Source organism: Neolamprologus multifasciatus, chromosome 6 (genome assembly GCF_963576455.1).
Source record: "Neolamprologus multifasciatus chromosome 6, fNeoMul1.2, whole genome shotgun sequence".
NCBI classification, from domain to species: domain Eukaryota; kingdom Metazoa; phylum Chordata; class Actinopteri; order Cichliformes; family Cichlidae; genus Neolamprologus; species Neolamprologus multifasciatus.
In genome coordinates, this window is record NC_140444.1 from 23223439 (window position 1) to 23242347 (window position 18909).

General features: G+C 40.7%; 2 protein-coding genes across 6 annotated transcripts in view; both read left to right on the plus strand.

Moving 5' to 3' along the window:
* The window catches only part of gstcd (glutathione S-transferase, C-terminal domain containing), a 56388-nt gene extending 43719 nt beyond the window's left edge, over nt 1-12669 (plus strand). The window contains exons 9-12 of the mRNA XM_085164173.1: nt 15-148; nt 3551-3581; nt 6402-6471; nt 9107-12669. Of these exons, the coding sequence (XP_085020299.1) occupies nt 15-148; nt 3551-3581; nt 6402-6471; nt 9107-9297 (426 nt within the window). The 3' untranslated portion in view covers nt 9298-12669. The remainder of the gene's footprint in view (nt 1-14; nt 149-3550; nt 3582-6401; nt 6472-9106) is intronic.
* A 1672-nt stretch (nt 12670-14341) lies between these two features.
* The window catches only part of npnta (nephronectin a), a 60040-nt gene continuing 55472 nt past the window's right edge, over nt 14342-18909 (plus strand). For 3 of the 5 annotated variants that reach the window (XM_085164176.1, XM_085164175.1, XM_085164179.1), the window contains exon 1: nt 14344-15693. In XM_085164176.1, the coding sequence (XP_085020302.1) occupies nt 15623-15693 (71 nt within the window). In that variant the 5' untranslated portion in view covers nt 14344-15622. Of the gene's footprint in view, nt 15694-18909 lie in introns of all 5 variants that reach the window. The other 2 variants (XM_085164174.1, XM_085164177.1) reach the window with 2 other exon arrangements.

Below are 18909 nucleotides of genomic sequence, written 5' to 3' on the forward strand. Positions count from 1 at the left end.
CTGTTTTAATGCAGGTCGCCCTTCATGCATGTGGGGTTGCAACAGATATGGTAATGGAGCATTGCATCCAGGCCGGAGCCGCCTTTGTTATTAGTCCTTGCTGCTACGGCTTCATCCAGAATGCTGTGAAGTTCAGCTTCCCCAAGAGGTGTGTGATCCAGTGTCACGTCTGTGGGTTACTGCTTTTAAAAATGTCGTTCTAACCATGATGTTTTCTTGTTAGATAAATGCTGCTTCCCTTCGTTCCTGTTCCCTCGCCTTTCGGTCTTTATGAGTCACTTTCTCCATTAGTTTCTCTTCTCGTCGTCACTCACAAACACACAGTCTATATCTCTTAACTACATTCTGTTTGCCTCCTTTGACTGCTCCTAACCATTTGCCAATTCGGGGCAGCAGCATCGCATCACCTTCTCGAGATGGTCCGCCAGTCACGTTGTGTTGTTATGTGAGCTGAGAATTTGGTTCTTAATTTAGACACTGGAAGGAATGTGCCAGACAGATAGGCTGGCTGGAAAATTTAGGACGAAATGTCAGCGACGACTTTATTATGTGGCGTACGAGGAAATTAACCATTTAATCCAAACGTCTGGTGATCATGCAAGCCGTGACACGGTGCTGTTTAAATACAGATGGAAAACAGGGTGGAGGGAGAAGCTGTTGATTCTGTTGCTATGCTCACTAATGGTACATAAGATGCAGCAGTTTGCTACTAAAACAACTTTTGGTGACTGATTGCTGCAAAACAAGGCTGTTACGCAGAGTTGCTGTTGTAGCAACAAGTCTGGTCACCAGCAAGTGAAGCTTGAGATTATATTTGTTTTGTTGTTAGGCCAAGTCTGTTCAAGTCTTCAGGTTGTCGAAATTATAGTGTAGAGTGTTTACAGATCCTATCATTTGCTCTTCTGCTTTATTCGTTGTCCAGTGTCCATCCGCTTTAAATCTTGTCTAAACGTTGCACGATAAATCATCAGATTTGTTTGCAGCTACTCTAAAATGGCAAGCAAACAAGAAAAAATAATGCCGTGTGCCTTGACCTAGAGTTATAATACAGCTATCTGGATATCAGATTTTCAGGTGCTCAGCTGGAGCTCAGTTACCTCCTGCTCTATATGCAAAGTCTTTCTTGCCCTTAATGCACTCTTCAGTGTTCTATAGTGAGTAAGGCTTCCTTGATACAGCCTCAAAACCATGTGTGATATTTCAAGGAAATGTGCAATACTGATATTTCTGATGATATTAATTAAATACTGAACAGTGTTTTATTGGTGATTGTAGCTTGCAGGCAGCATTTATTGACGCAAACAAAATGAAGGGCATTTGCTGTCCTTCTTTTCCAGTGAGCTGCTTTCATTGATGACACACTGTGTCAGTCGATTGATATAAGGGGCTACAAGACGGAGCATTATAGCATAATAGTAATGTGTTTTTGTTGGAAGTTTTAAGTTAAAGTGTAAGATAAGTGCATTACTATTGAGCTTTGCCATGAAATAATAATATAATGTAATATAACCTTTGAAATCTTCTGAAACCTGCAAAATATTGCTACATGATAAAATTTAAATAGAGACATATTTTATTAAGTTGAGTTTCCTAAACCTGCCTAATCCTGTACCTTCATGTAACTGCATCAAGGACTTCCATCCACTGTTTGCTCTTCTTGAGTCATTTTTTTAACATTTAGTTTGCACATCGTCAGCTGCTAGCATCTCCTCCTTCTGTGTTTTTGTACCCTGCTTGTGCTTGACGTTGTATTTATGACTGAAGTGGTGAAACGAGTTTGTTTTTTCCACTTTTAGTGGGCGCAGCAGTTCTTTATTGGGCGTCTGACAAGCTGCTCTCGCTCTTTTTAAAAAAAAAAAAATCATGTAAAATTGTATTCCAGTGTTTTGTCTGATGACGGCACGGCCGTGTTCCATAGCAACATAGCATTTCGTCCTGTGTGTTGTTGTGTCACTTTATATTTTGAAGAGAATCGTACAAGAATCACAGGCTGCCAACCGAGTGTTGTCTCTGTGTTTACTGTGATTCACACGAAGCTTCTTCAAGTCTCTCAATTCATTATAACACTCTTTCTTAAAATAGCTTTCATGTGAGAGATGAGCAGCATATTCTCATGTAGGTTTTCATTAACATAACCTCTTGTATGCAGGAATGCCAACTGATAATGCCACAGAAGACTGTAAATACGCAGGCTTTCCATTTTGCTTTTATCTCACGCACAAAGATGCACAGACAGGAGTAGGCAGGAGATGCGACGCACATACTTGTAGATGGTATCACCATTAGTGATATGAAAGGAAATGTAGCAATGGATCATAAGGCAAGGTAGAACAAGTCTGCAAGCAAAATACAATCAGCGTGGTTTTGAAAATATTTACAAAACATTTTACACTTGATTTATGGGGAAGAAAACTCATTAAATCTTAATAAGCACTCTAAGTGTTTTGATTTTTATCAGATGTAAATATAAGTACTTAGAAAGCACAGTTCCTCCTTTTAAATAATCTGTTGGATATTGCTAATTATTTTGTAAATATTGCTATCATGATTATTTTGCAGTAAACTTTGATTTTAGACCACTCGTTAAAGTTTTTAGGTTGCTCTCTTACGCACTGTTTAACAGCACAATTACATGCTCTTCCCACGCTCTCCTGCCAAGAAAGATGCTTCATTTTGTAAAACTGACTCTACATGTCAGTCTTTAAATTGACTGTTCTTGTTCTCCACTTCCTCCCCAATGTAAGTTGGGATATGCACATAACAATGTGGAAAGTCCAATATTTTATATGTTTTTAATTGTCACTAACCAAATGAAGATATTTGCACGACGTTGCTGTTGTTGGGTTTAAGGAATTTGCACTGATGTAGAGCAACGATTAAACGGTTGACTCCTGCTATGTGATTTTCAGTGTACGACATAAATATTTTACATTTTTCACATTTCCCGTGACATTTCAACCCTCCCAAGTCCTCATAAAATATTAAAGAATGACACTAAAAATGACTTTGCAGCTGTGATAGATAACAAGAAGCTTTGTTTCTGCGGGGTATAAATGTGAGGAGGACTAGCCCACCTGACTCTGTCAATCTTCATCTTGCTACTTTTAGAGTTTTGCCCTCAGGTCGTGTTCCAGGTACTCGTGGATATTTTGCAGGTGAAGACATTCCAAGCAGTCTGTGGGTTTATGAGCTGTGAAGCTCTAAACTGCCCGTTTCATTAAGGCCATGAAAGTTTGTGCTAAACTTTTCTCCATGTGACCGCACTGGCCCCTAACCCTTGAACTGTTTCATGTTGATTTTTAATTAGCATGACGCAAACCAAACCATGTTTAACCATCTCAAACAAACTTTACTCCCATGTCAAAACAAAAGTAATGAAAGTCCTTCTTTCCCTGCTTGGGAGATTATGCACATGGTTTTTGTTTGGTTTAGGAATTTGATTTTGTTGCATATTCATCTTGTTTGTATAGAACTTTTCCATTATTTTTTTTCTCTCAGCAAACTTATTTGTGTTTTCTTTGTTTTTCTTCTTTTTGTTTTCTTTTTACAGCAAAAGGTTCCAGAAGACTCTGACATCTAAGGTATGCTTTTAAATATGATTAATTCTCTTTATTGTGTTTAATACAGATTACAGGTTTACAGCAACTTTTTACAAGGAAAGTGTCACATGCAGGTCAATACATGTGAAAAACAATGTTTTCACAGGACTCTGTGCACGTATTACACCGTGTCTTTATTTATATAAGAAAAAACAAACCCAAAATGAAAGAAGCAGTATTTGAAAAATTAAGTAGCTTCTTTAGAGCGTTGCTTTGGTTCATTGGGTTTTGCAGTGCACAGCTCTCTTAAGATCGTTTCATCAACCACAGAGTTTGAATCAAGTTCAAATCAGAACTAAACTTGTGATTCTTTCCTTTTGCAGTCATTCTGTTGCACATTTGCTGCTGTGTTTGGGATCATTGTCCTGTTACTTGACCCATTTTTGGCCAAGCGTTAGCTGTTTGACAGATGGCCTCACGTTTGACTCTGAAATACTTTGGTAAACAGAGGAGTTCATGTTTGACTCAATGACCGCAAGGTGCCAAGGTCCTGTGGCAAAGCTAAGCCATGCTGCCATGTTTTCCTTCAGAGATAAGAGGCTTTCTCCTGACTGTAAGACTACAAACAGTATGGCTGTTTGTAGTCTTTCTAAATCTGTCATGAGCCTTAACGTAACACGCTAACCGAGATCTGTAGAGTCTGAGATCTAGCTCTTGGCTATCTTTACAAGCTTTGTGGGGAAAAAAAGAAACATTATACGGTCTAACCTTTAGAGGGAATTTGCAGGGACATCTGCTCCTGGGAAGTGGCATTAATAAAAAATATTTTTAAATAAAATCTATTTGTATATTCATGATTGAGATTACATTTAGGAGCAACTCACTAGCAACTTTCAAATGACTAATTTTAAAGTGTTGTAGTATTAAATATGGGAAAAAGTCTTTGAGGACAATACTCAGTCGTTAGGGTAGAATTTAATAAATAATTTCCTATATTATCTTCAAAGGGTTCATACTTTAGGAGCAAGCCAAATTTAGTGTGAGTTGGCTCAGTTTTTGTCATAGTTCGTTTACATATAATGCATTAATGTACACTTACTGTTTTGTACAGCTTTAAAAGGTTTGACTTTTATCCACCCAGTCTAAAGGCAACAAAAATCTAACAACTCTTCCAATTCATTCATAAAACTGGATGAAAATCTTTATTTTATCAGAAACTTAGAAGAACTGATGAGATCTCTGCGCTTATCAGTGTCTCGCAAACAAAGATTCCCAAGTCACTTCCCTTATCACTCAGCACAGACACGCCACTGTGCTCCGGGAGGGCCTATCCCGCGATGATATATGGGACCTGTCAGGGCCCCTGGGGAAAATCTGTGCAGAAGAAGCTGCAGGTCCTAACCATAGCAACCTCAGGAGTTGACATGTCACAACATTGGACCACCTTTAACTTCTTTGTGCGCTACAAGAATCAGATTTTTTTTTTTTTTACATGGCCCAAGAGGCACAAAACATAGTATTATACTTAGAAGACACTGAGCAATTACAGTGTTACGTGATACTGAGTTCAGATTTTTCCAAAAAGCTGAGTGAGAGGAAAAAAAACACACAATAAGGAAGACACTAAGCATGCAGCCACCCAGCAGGAGAAATCTATATTCTGTTTATACCAGCAGGCATATTATCCTCCACTTTAAACCTGAGCTGCAAATCTCCTCGGCCTCCCTCCTTGGTTTTCCTTTCGACAAACATGTTTGGCATTTGTTATTTATTTGGGCTCAAGGTAGGGAACCCCACTGCTTTCTGTTTCTTTGCCCCCTCCGCACCAGACATCCCAGGCAATGTCCCAGAGTCACAGAAATAAAAGCTGCGTTCGCTCGTTTTACAGCAGAACCAGAGTTGTTCTTTCCGAACTACAGTAGTTAAACAGAATGACAGCACAATGACAAATAGTGTATCACTGGAATAAAGGGCTAATGGTGTGAGATATTGGTGCTCACACGAGCTTTAAGCACCTGTTCCATGGCCTTGCATTCAGCGCCGACCCCGCAGAGTGAAGAATAGAACCAATTAAAGTGGAGGCAAGTTTCAGCTGACTTAACGCTCTCGTGAATCACTTGTTCCATGAACCATAAGGTAGAAACTAGAATTACTGCCTCACGGCTGAGGTATATGGTTCTGCAAACCAGTCAGGGTGGTTTGCTGCGATTGCAGACTTGACCTTTGAACTTTTACATATAAGATTTCATCACTTCTGACTGTTATCCTGTGGTACATACATACATAATAATGTATCAGTTTCATCATAAATGCCGTGTATGATTGTTTGAGTTATAGTCGAAGCTTTTTGAGGTCACAGTAACCTTAACCGTTGACTGCCAAAATATTATAAATTCATCTGAACAAATAAACATAAGTGCTCAATTTGAAGACATTTTTTAAATTCATCCAAGGGAAATCTTTCACAAAGCGTAAAGTTTGTACCGCTTCTTAACTGCGGCCAGTTTGAGAATAATTGGATTTTTCTTAAAGCACATTTGTATATTTACAAAGATACTTTAATGTTATATTACTCTGATCATTATCCAGCTTTGGAAATCCCAAACAAATCACCTCCATTGTGTAATTTATAGTATATTGTAAGCCTGTATGTAAGCAAGGCTTACATACAGGCTTACAAAGATGCAGAAAAAGGATGAATTGATACAAATAAGCTACAATGGTATTAGTTAAACTTTTATACAGTGTGTGGACATTTTCAGATATACTTGATCTTAACGCAGTGATGAACAGATCACTTGCACCACATCCACGTAACAATAAGTGAGCAGTAACTGTACTCGTTTTTTGTCTTTGTTTCAGGAACACATGATCCTCTGTCGCTTCGCAGACCAGACGGCTGTCCAGCTTCCACCGGACAGGAGACTCATTGGTGCTGTTTGCAATCTTCTCTTTAGACCTGAGCTATTATTTATGTTCAGTCCTTTATTAGTTTTTTAGGCTAAACATTCTTAGCAGTATCTGGTAACTGCTGCACATAGAGACACAGCATCGAGTATCATTATCAAAACTAATTTAAAATCAAATCATCAGTATTTGCTGGGACCACACTTTGCCTTTGAAACAGCTCCAATGTTCCTGAATATTTTTTTCTGCATTACTTTGTTCAAATTATTTTGTCATTGCGCTGCTGCAGAATGAATATGTAAACTAGCTGGAACCAGTCTGACGCCTCCATGATGATACTGACTGATGAAGTCCAGTGTGATGGACACAAGCACAACAACACGTTCCTTTTCATTGTAATATCCTTTGACATACTTTCTTCGTACACTTACACTGTTCGGTAGCCCCACTGCTGCGGGTTCCTTAAAAAGTCTAGACTTTCAAGATGTGAGAAACATGTTAGAGCAGAGGTTTGTACAGAGTGACAAAACAGCTGCAGTGAACAGCTGCTAGATCAGTGTTGTCAGATTCAGAGGGAAATGTTTTGTCAGAAACCTCCAGGCCCCTGCTGAAGCTTCACTCTACAGGGTTTCATTATGTTGAGGACTCTCTTCGCCCTGATAGCTCTCCAGTTTATCAAAGCTTCCGAGAAGGTTCCCCAAAGTCTCGTCAGCGTGAAGCCTTTTCATATGTACCTGACACCACCTGTCACACTAGTTTCTTCTCTATATCAGTTAACAGGGCTCAACCTCTCCCACTAACATTTTCTAACTATGTGTGATCTCGTCTCTTGAGCTTGCTGGTAAGACTTCGCTCGTCAAGGCAACACGGCGGAGCAAAGCTAACGTGTAGTGTGTCTGCCACCTGCTTCCACACACTGCTAAATTACATTTGAAGTTTGTGTCTTTAAGGAAATCCTAACAGATGGGGCAGGATAATCCATGTATATGAATTACTGTCTTCTGACACACAATATTGAAAATATGCAGAAATGGTATATAAAGCAGTACAGCTTTAGAGCAATAAAGACCTTAATGATGGGGGATTTGCTGATTTTCGCCTGACATGTAATAAGTTATAAGAAGAACCAACTTACAGCCTTGATATAGTGTTGAGCCTCTATGTGTTGCCAGAAGTACAGGATGTTTGATTCTCTAGTTAGAGGCATTGAACGTCGTTGGTCCCCAAATAAGTCTTGTGGTGGTTGGATGGTGGCAGTGGAGAACACTGTGTCACACATCTATGGATGTTTAATCAGGTTGAGATCTGGTGACTGTGGGATATGATTGACTTCATCCTTATGCTCATCAGACACATCGGTGATCCCTCCTGCTTCCTGGATGGAGACATTTGATCCTGGAGGAATCGAATGTCTTTATGCAAATGTTTCCTCAAAAACATAAAGAGACTCTTGTGTCAAAGTAAAAGAGCCAATCTGTTATGTTTTTCTAAGCAAGTGGTTTTTATTGCCTAAATTTTAAGTGAGTAGTTGCCTAATTAGCAACGCAGTCATAATAACACAAATGGAGTGTAAAAGTCTGTTTAGAGTCCAGTAGAATCCAGTCTGTGGCGTGAGCGGTGAAATGATTCATGCCACCACCACTAATGTTTAAATGCAGACTTTTACCATTTAAAATGGGAAATCTTCACTTTTTGTACTTAATTTATTTTTTTCTGTGTGTTTATGTTCATATAAATAACATTAAGGGAGGAACATTTGTGTGGAAAAAAAATCAAACTAATAGATTAAGTGTTGCTTTTGACAAACTGTTGTGAAACTGTGTGGGGTCATCGCTCACACACATAAATCTCTGACTGTGCCCACAGAAAAGTTTCTGTCCTGTTAGGAGCAGCAAGTTGGAACGAAGTTGACAAAGTTCTTGCTGCAGTGTGCAATGAACTTACAACCTTACTGCCTTTGAAAAGGTTGCTCCTAAGACAGGAACCGGACCTGCCACCACTTGCAGTCAATTGCCATCTTTCGGTGCATAGAGGCGGCAATAAGACGAAGACAGTCTACTATTAGTTTGCATTAGAATCGGGTCAAATTGGCACTGTGATATACTCCTGAAAATCTGCAGTCTATATAGACATAAATTCATATTAGTCTCTTACATTCAGAACCTCAGAGGTGTGAAACAGGAAATTCAGAAATGTCACAGGTGCTCAGCAACCTTGCTTTTATTAGAGCAATACAAAATACAGTCATTCTGCAACCAGGTGAGTCGAGTCCTGTATTGCAAAGAGATGTCACAGATGAGCTGTGCTTATCACATTGATTGCAGCATGTAGGCAGTCTCTATACATTTATAAATTAGACAGCAATTGGTCACCAAATGTGAAAGAGTCAGTGCAACGACTGATTCTTTTTTCCCACCCAGTTGCAGGGAGGTTGCCAGCCTGGTTTTCCTCTGTGACTGATCCATCTGGGAGATGAGATAAAATGACATGTTTCAGTCAGTGCGTGGACTGAGGGGGCAGCGTTAAGATCTAGTATAGCCTAAATAAAAAGATTTTAAATATTGTTTTTTACACATTAGTCACTTTAGGTAAAAGTATTTTTTACTGTCTGATTATAGAACAATAATAATAATATTTAGATCTTTTTTTTTCTTCTGCAGGTAAACAGTGTATGGGCTTGGTAGACTTGGATCGGTCATGGGCAGCAGAGACTCATGGGTATTCGGTTCAAGTAATGACTATGGAGCCCGAAAGCTGCTCACCAAAGAACAACATGCTGGTGGGAAGGCCGCTGCAGAAGAGAGGATTGGAAGTCACCGCTGGCCGACTGGAAGAGGCAGTGCATAATTAGCGCTCAATTCTCTGGAGTACAGCAGAGCGTCTTTAGCATTGTAAGGGTTTGATAAACTATCCGGCTTCTGGCTGTATCACGAGTGTTTTTTCAACCACCCTCAACAATTTACTTTATTTATTTTACAAGCTAAGCCTTAACTGCAGAAAATACATGTTTATTATTTCTGTACTGTCAAAGGTCATCTTTTAAAGCTTCTTTCAGGCTAAACGTTAAAGCAACCATGCCATTCCCGGGAGTTGCACACTTTAGTTGATCATCTGCCGCTTAGTTGCAGCAAAAGTGCTCAAGCTTCTCCCCAACTGCAATGCTATGTTTTTGTCTTTGCCTAAACTGCGTGACTCAAGCTGTCAGCGCACACAGACGCAGCAGGACTTGGCACACCCATATTGTGAATGAAGTATGACATACGTCCTCATGCTGTTTTCACAAATAGTCTGTATACAGCCTTCCGGGATAGCACTCAGTAGTCGGCTACTTCTGATTAACACAAAAGAAATTCAGTGCTAACAGCTCGTGTGCATTTAAAGACGAGGTGAGGAATCGCCTCGCTGTCATCTCACCTACGTTTCTTCTGTTTGTTGTTTTCTTTTTTCTTACGAGAGATGGTCAGAGGTGGATTTAAACTCGAGTCACATCGGGTAATATACAGTGTCGCAATTGTCATGGTTCTACAGAGGAACCTGATTATTCCTCATGAAAAAGCAATGCGGGTATGGTATGCATTCTGGAATACTTTCAGCAGTAATGAATATTTTATGAAGCTGGTGAAAAGGTCAGCGCGCTTGATTAGACGCACGGTGTTCAGTGCCTCGTAACTGGAAATCACACAGCGCGCTCCGTATTTCCAGTCCCGGTAACTGTAGACACAGTGAGGCACCTTAAGCTCTCAGTCTTGCATCTGAAACTATTCGTGTGTTTCTCTGGGAAAAAAAGAAGAAGAAAAAATCCAGTGTTGTCACCTTTGACAGTCTGATGCAGCTGCTTGAGAAATCTGGGGAGGTAGCCAAGGAGCCAGTTTTTCCCACTCCCACTGAAGGGATAGATGTGAGAGAGATGCAGGCCTCGCAGACGTCAGGCTCATCTGAATTCAGTCAGCAGAGTCAATCTATCCCGAGGTAAATGGCCACAGACACAGCTCCTTCCAAGGATCGGAATTATTTCAGAAGTCTACTCCCTGTTCATGCTTGTGGCGCCGCAAGTGCACATTACAGAAATTCATATACATACAAAAGAGGGGAACAGTGGCACTACTTAAAGTGTGCATCGGAAGGAGAATGCAGAGGGTGAAGGCAGTTGGCTTAGAGTAAACATCAGAACAGTAACAGTGGATTCTTTGCTTAGATCAAACAGATGAGCTGTTATTGGCTTATTTTCATCTAAATGCAGAGATGTTCTTTTCTAATGATTCACCTCCTGAAACCTTTCTGCGAATGCATTGCAGAGTTGCTCACTTATTTAGCTTAATGCATTTTTTATTTGCGTAGTTAGAGGGCTGACCTCGATGCAAAAGTCAACTACATGCGAGTTTCTCCAATGTAAAATAACCTGTGACTACACAGATGTTGTATGCATAGTTTATTGCTATTTAATCTGAGGTGTTTTCTTTATGTAGTTGCTAATAATGAGATTTAGAGCATAATTTTATACTTAAATTGGGATCTGAATTTTAACCATTGGATGATGATTTATTTTTTTTTTGGGGGGGGGGGGGACAAAATCCTCTTCCAGGAAATGATGGAGCTGGAGTTGTTTTGCTAACTTCACCTTATTAGTTAATTAAAAATTCAGCTAATTTCTTGCGTTTTTGCCAACAGTTTTCCATTTCATTATGCTGCAGAGTTTGTGGCTGGTTGCCCACAACAGCTCACTGCTCCATATTTGGGTACACTCTCTGTTGGTGTCAATTATCCTCTTTGACAAACACTGACCTTGTTTATGTGTCTTGGGTTAACACAGCAGCCACTCATAACGAGTCCATGTGAAAGAGGTACAAAGGGATTTTTTCCTACGTCCTCTGTGATCTTAAATATCTCACTCTCTCTTTTATATTTTACCTGTGTGAACTATAAAATGTGTTTCAGTTGACTTGCATAATTTTCTAATAAACAGCACTGAGTTTAATTATTGGTGTCCACAGTACTGGCAGTTAATTATGTATAGTATTTCCTTTTTGGTCGCCTGGTAGGGCTCAGCTGCTGTTATTTTGCACACCCTAATAATCCTGTAATGTATTCTCTTGTGCTTCCCGTGCTACTTGTCACATTGTCACCTAGGATTTCCATGCTTGCTTTCAGGTTCAGCATTTATTTTCTACTTTGTATCTGCCGTGGCACAGCCTGTTTAAAATGCAACAATGACTCACTCTCCCCAGGAGCTTGTTTAAAACCGAGTTCACCCAAGACACACAGATAGATGTCTTCTTTTTTCTTTGGGTGGGGGGGGTTCAGATACCCTTGACAGTTGCAGTAAATTAAGATAAGAGGTCGCTTTAATATAATTTCTGGAATATGTTGACGCCTAGAGTTTTTTTTTTTGTTCAGTGATTTTAAACAAACAACGAAATTAGGTCAATCTTTACTTTAAAGGATGCTGATTGCTGTGAAGTGCCCTGCTTGGTTTGCACCATTCGTAGCATGTTGTCCATATAGTGCAGTGGTCCCCAACCCCCGGGCCATGGACCGGTACTGCTCCGTTAGTCGTTTGGTACTGGGCTGCGAGAGTGGAGGCTCGAGAGTGAAGCTGATGGTTCTCAGGGTTTTTATCTGTTTTTAACGTTGTGTTTTTTATTGTTAGCTCGGTTTCCCTGGGTCTTTTCCCGTGTGCTATGAATAAATCTTTGTTTTTTGGTACCAGTACTGGTTTTATTTTGTTGTATTTATCTGCGACACCTTAAAGGCTGGTTCGTGAAAATATTGTCGGACATAAAGCGGTCCGTGGCACAAAAAAGGTTGGGGACTGCTGTTAGAGATTAATTCCTCTTGAAATGAACAACTGCGTCTTAGATCCAAATCTGGAGCTACAATACTGTGCAAAAGTATTGAGTCAACTCTCATTTCTTTATGTTTTGCTAGGAAAGTGGGAAGTCGTCTTCAGGAATAGTTCTCCAGGCTTCTTGAAATACATTCAAAGCTGTTATTGGATGTTGGCTGCCTTTTTGTTCTGATTTCTGTCAAGATGATCCCAGAGTGATTCAGTCGAGCTCTGGGGAGGCCAATCTATAACTGATCATCTTTCATTGTGTGTGTTTTTTTTATCCAGGTATACTTTTACTGCTTTGATGGTGTGTTTGGGATCATTATCATGCTTAAAAATAAAGCTCTTGTCAATCAGACGCTTTCCAGGTGATGTTAGTGGTGGATAAAAATTTGACCGTTCCCACATGTTCATAATTCCAACAGTTTTGACAAGATCTCCCACACCACTGGCTGAAACGAAGCTCCAGACCATGGTGAACCCGCCGTTGTGTTTTACAGATGCCTGAAGACACTCACTGTTGTACCTCTCCTGACCTCCTGCATACATATTGATACTGATTTGAGCCATAAATTTCAAATTTGGATCCATTACTCCATAAATCCTGTTGTCACTGATTTTGAGTCCAGTTCTTGTGTAATTTGGCATACTTCAGCCTTTTCTTCTTGTTTCCCTTCCTAAAGAATGACTTCTTGGCAGCCACCTTTCCACTGAGACTATTTCTGATGAGGGTTCAATGAACTTTAAATGGATCAGATACATCCTTGTTTAATGTGTGGATGATTAATAAGTCAGCGGTAAACAACTAAAAAACAAGTAACAAAAACATTCCTCTGAAAGTTGTCCAGTACAAAGACTGGACTAAAAAATGTCTGAAGATAAACATTGAAAGAAAGCCTGGAGAGCTGTTGTATAAGATCACTTCAAAATATTACAAGACACTCTGGCCTCTTGGAAGCAAAATATAAAGAAATGAGGGGTGGCCTAAGACCTTTGCACAGTAATGGAACGCAACACATAACTTCTAAGTTTGGCTGAGCACCACATCTGGTAAAATGTCCATTAAAAATAATCCCACACATCCTGAGTATACTCCTGCTAACAAACACAGATGTGCTGTGTAACTGACCCTTTAAAATCCACACAGTGTCTCAGTTTTCCACAACATATGAATATTACCGGTAATGAGACGTGGCCCTTGCGATCGGCATAAGCCCAGTGCTCATATTTAAATGCAATAATAACACAAGGAATCACATCTTTACAGTCAGGTCAATACTGTGATTGATAGTCTAATTATACACAAACCGGGACACCAGCCTTTCTGCGACCAGCTGAGGTCAGACCTGGGTGCCACCACAGATTCATTACTCAGTCAGTGAAGGCGAAGGGTTGCATGAATCAAAAGCGACTCTGAACTACTAGCAGTAATCACATGAACCTTCCCGTTATTCATCGCGTGCTCCAGAAGGCTGTTAGGCCAACCGGGCACTCCCTCTGGTTGGTTCACTGACAGAAAGCTGTCACATCAGGAAATGAGGCAGCCTTCATCATTCTGCACCCAAACAGGAAGCGCAGTTCAGGAGACTTTGGCTATGTCCCATTTCAGGGTCTGCACGCTTGAAGTACACGCACTACGCGTACGGTGCGTACTATAAGTACGAGAAGTGAGAGGCTTGTGAAATGGGACGGTCTAGCCTTCGTCGCGCTGTTCAGGCTGCCTAGCAACCATGATACTAACCGCGAGAAACGCGAGATTGTGTGACATAAATGAAGGAGAAAAAAAATGTTTTGTTGGTCATTCATTTTTGCCATGACATCACTTTGATTAGTTGAGTGTCTGAGGCTGAGACCATGGGACTGTAAAACATGATTGTTGGGCTTCATTTCTGTACTGAACAGTCATTACAAGAGTAGTAAATAACAATTAGCTCTTGTTGTTCATGAGACTAAAATCATCTCACTGTGGTAATGTAAATATAATATGGCCAATATTATAGTATTGTCAGATTATTATGATATATATATGAGAGAGAGAGAGAGAGAGAGAGAGAGGCTGAAAGTACAAACATCACTAAAGTCACATAACTTTGCCGATATGTGGCCAACAGCAATGTTTTAATGTTCTTCGTTATTAAACATTCGCACATAAATAAGTGACGTCATATTCAGTACTTACTTTTGACAGTTCACTTTTCGGCCGCTCCCTTCTGCCGTATTTTTGCGGCAAAATTATCCACACCCACCACCGCGCTATGAATTGTGGGATATATGGGACCACGAAGCGTGCACCGGACCACGCTTGATATTTGGGGAAATCGACTGCGCATTTGGAGTATGCATTTGAAGTACACTTCGAATTGGGACAGCCGTCGTCGCGTGGGGGTGACGTAATCGCACTTAAAATGCGTACTTCAAGCGTGCAGACCCTGAATTGGGACACAGCATCTGAATGTGGAGTGCCGCTTAGGAATCAGACAGGTGATGAGGTCTAACAGGTTCCTCGTGTGACAGAATAGAAAGACAGCAATTACGCATGCGCAGTGTCGTTCAGAAAAGCTTTTTGGCTTGTTGAGAAAACAGAAACAGTCAGTAGTTGTAAGCGCTATGTTTTGATTAAATGCATCCACTTGTGTTTGTTTACAAAAATTATACATATTAAGGTTGTTTTTTAATAAGCATTTCCACCTGTTGAGTGCGCGTGCGCCTCAAACTTTAACAAACCACTGATTTTCTATTTTGCGCAGCTTTCTTTTTATACCCACAGTAATTTTCACTGCTTTGTCTTTGCTGCGTGAGCAACATCTACCTGGGTGGCCAAGAATACACCTGCGTGTCTCAGCAGGTTCATTAAGGCATTTTCCACAGCGTGTAACGGAGCCACACGTGGAGCCTCTTCTTTCTCGTTAAGGTTCCGCAACTGAGTGGCTGCACACCACGGCTCCGTTGAGACTGCAGCGAGCGAAGGTCAGACTGCAGTGGGTGCTGTTGGTTGAGAGCCCGCTGCCTGAACTTGTGAGGGGAGGAAAGAAGAGAGAGGGGGTGGGTTGGTGGGTAAGGGGCGGCTGTGCGCGCTCTTCCCGGCAGAGTGCGTCCCGCTCCACACACGCGCGCGCACACTCATCGGAGTCACTCTGCTTCCAGGCATCGGGCTGCCTTCTCTCCTCCTGAATATCTCAGATGAACAATCTGAAGGACGCCGTCAGACCTCTCCTGCCCGCGCACCTCCAGGAGGAAACAAACTGTGTGTTTGTTGTTGTTGTGTCGCTGTTTACTCCACAGTTTCCTACCCGGTGATTCTGGATTTACGGAGAATTGGAAACAGCGTGGGCGCGTAACTCCCGAAATCATGGAATTATGGATAAAGTTGATGTTGCTGTGCAGCTGCAGCTTTGGAGCAAGTGCAGACTTCGATGGCAGGTAGGGTCACGCAGGCTAAGAAACGAAGGCTTTTTGTGCGATAAAGCTGATTTTGATAAAGAACCCGTAAGAATGCGATTCATTCATTTACGAGCTGATTGCGTGAAAACTGCGCCTTCGCTTCGAGGCGACACTTTGGTTGCGAGCTGCTGTGGATTATTTGAAGCTTTCCAAAACTGAAAACATCTTGCTCCCGTGAAAGTGAGTGTCGAATCATATCAAGCGTCTTCGCTTTATTTATTTATTTTTTTAATTTCACGATCACAACTTTTATTTTCATTCAACAATGAATCCAAGTGCACCTCAAAGCGTCTTGGGCTTTTGCGCCTCTGAGCTTGGATTCTTTTGTAGCACAAGCGCTGCAAAAATAAAAAATTAAAAAATTAAATCGCATCTCGACAAGCGATTCTCGTCTTGTGCAGACGTCAGGCTGATTATAAAGTGATGTGACAGCACATTGCCCGGCGATCATGTTCAAACACGAATCCCGCGAAGTGTGTGAAGACGTGCCAGACCTCAAAGAATGCACGTGTCCGAGATTTCCATCTGCCTATAGGTGAATCTGAGTTTAGCGTGAGGGGTAGTGGCTGTTTCTTCTTCTTCTTCTTTTAGAAAAAAACAGCCACGCATATTGAGTTGTAATGGGTCTAACCCTTTGAACCACAATAATTCCACCAGTCAGGATACTTATTTGCTCCTTGTCTCTGATCATTTATTAGAGAGGATCTTAACCGTGTGAAGAAGAGAAAAAATCATTTTCCATCTCTTATTTTTTTGTCATATTGAGATAGATTTCTGGAGCTCAAGTAAAAAAGCTGGACTGAAGTCCGTCCAAATGGTGAGAGTTACACAAACAAAGTGCTACTGCCAAATTTCCTACATCTCCAGCAGAGAATGCTGCCAAGTACTTTATTTTTCCTCATGTATCTCTGTCAGCCAGGCTGAGCTCCAAAGCCGAATCCTCTCCCGTGTTCAGTGTTTGTTCAAATAAATGGAAAACTTTGAAGCTTATTGGAGGTAATTGTTACTGAAACAGTATGCATGCATTTCAGAAGGCTCTGTCAGACTAACTGCCATTCCACCTGCTTGTTAATAGATTTTGACATTTGAAGTGTAGCCGTTTTTCTCTCTCTCCTTCCCCCTCCTGAGCTCTTTCAATTCACTTTTCGTCTATGTTCAAAAAGTATTGAGAAAAAAAGCAATTTGGAGTATCAAAGGTTTCTGCAAGGCTAAAAGGGTGTGTGTGTGGAGACAGAATAAAGGGGAGGATAGAGAGTAATGCAGAGTGGTAGATTTCAGTATTTGCCACCACATATAATATTTTTATTTAGGAGATTTTTCTTCTTTCAATCACTATGGCTAAAGTCTGTTTGACATGTTATGGTCTGATGAGATGTGGAGGGCCTTTACTTTAGCTCACATATTTCCTTGGTGTAATAATCATTTACTTTAACCTAGCAGCAGCATATTGTACATTATTAACATCCCTGCTGATGGAGTGGCTCGTCACCATGGCCATAATTTGCCGATTTTTATGGGTATAAACTCTGGCCTGAGTCCCCGCTTCAATATTAATTCATTGAGACAATATCCCCGGAGACCGAACGCAAGCAAAAAAGCCATTTACTACCTAGTCTTCCTTACTTATTACCTTATAGAGAGCGTTCCTAACAGGCTTATCCATCTAGTCCTGAAGGGTCCTTCACGGGCATCATTGGCAAAATAAATTTGGTCTCCTGTAGCTGCGCGTAATGTGTTTACCCGCCTCTATGTCTCTAAAAACTGTTTTTATTGCCACTTTTCTATTCTGCACACTCGGGAACATGTCATGCAGCAGTGGAGAGTGCCGAAGCGAAAGGCAAAACATACAAAAGAGGATATACTTCCCCAGTGACATCACTAAACTGTGAAGTCTCACGCAGCACATACCAGACCTACTCAGTAATAATCCAAAGGCATGGACTGGTGCCAGGTTATGTTGGTATTGTAACATCAGACGCACATTCAGGCTTCCACGGTTTGAAAATAAGTGTGAAAACACTGGTGGATTCATCCTGTATCAGGAGCTCAGCAGGTTTCTCAGTGTTTGCTGCTGTACATGTCAATGAACGTGAAAAAGAGTGGGGCATTGTCTTTATTGCGTTCTAGCGAAATGATAAAAAGAGTCCTCTTGCTACATTTTGTATGAAAGAAACCTGGATTAAACTAATGCCGTCACACCTAACATGACATATGAGAAATTAAAAAGCTTGCAGTAAGAGAATACAGCTGATGCAGACTTTCTGTTATTACTCATATGACTGCTCCACCTGGTATTTAATCTTCTTGTCATTTTCTTGAAGCAAACAGGACAGCGTGGGAGTGGAAAAAACTTTGTATTGGAATAAGTGCTCCACAGGCAGTGAAACCCTTACAGATTGCTACCATATGTCTCGATAATTATAAGAAATGAAAAAAAGGTTTTGGTATATATAACTCAGGTATACAGACCAATCAATGTACAAAAACAGAAGAGAATAGAAAATAGTTCCAGCAAGGTTAAGCCCCGAGGTTTTCTATTGGCAGAGTCTGCAGCACAGTAGACCTTGTGAACAGCCAGTTGTGTAACGCAGTTTAACATTGATAAATACATAAGTATTTATTGTTAACCAGCAAAGAAAAGTCTTTGACCGTTTAGACATCACTTGCAGCAGATAAAATAATCTGTTAAGCACTTTTTTCTTTTTCTTTTTTGCCAAAGACTGTTTGCAGTGTTTGAGCTTGTTTCTGTGCATCCTTACAGAATTCACTGTAACAAAAGTGCTAAATGAAGTCTGCGTTAATGATGAAAGAAAAAGAGTGAACTCTATCACATTTTAAGATTGAGATAGATATTTGTAATTTTAAGGTAAATTAATACTTTTGTACTATAAGCCTCAGTCACCTAATCACACACACATTCCTGCAGCTGTTTGTTCTGTGCCTAAGGTACGGTGGCCTTGAGAGGTCAAACGCACTGCAACTTAAAAAAATACCAGCAAATAGAAAAATACTTCAAAAGCACACAAAACACAATTGAAGTTGAATAAAAACACAAAGAAGCCAGTTGCCCTGCGACAGACTGGCGACCTGTCCAGGGTGTACCCTGTCTCTTGCCCTATGGTAGCTGGCATAGGCTCCAGCCCCTCCCCCGCGACCCTGACTTGGATAAGCAGAAGAGTGTGAATGAAAAGCTCA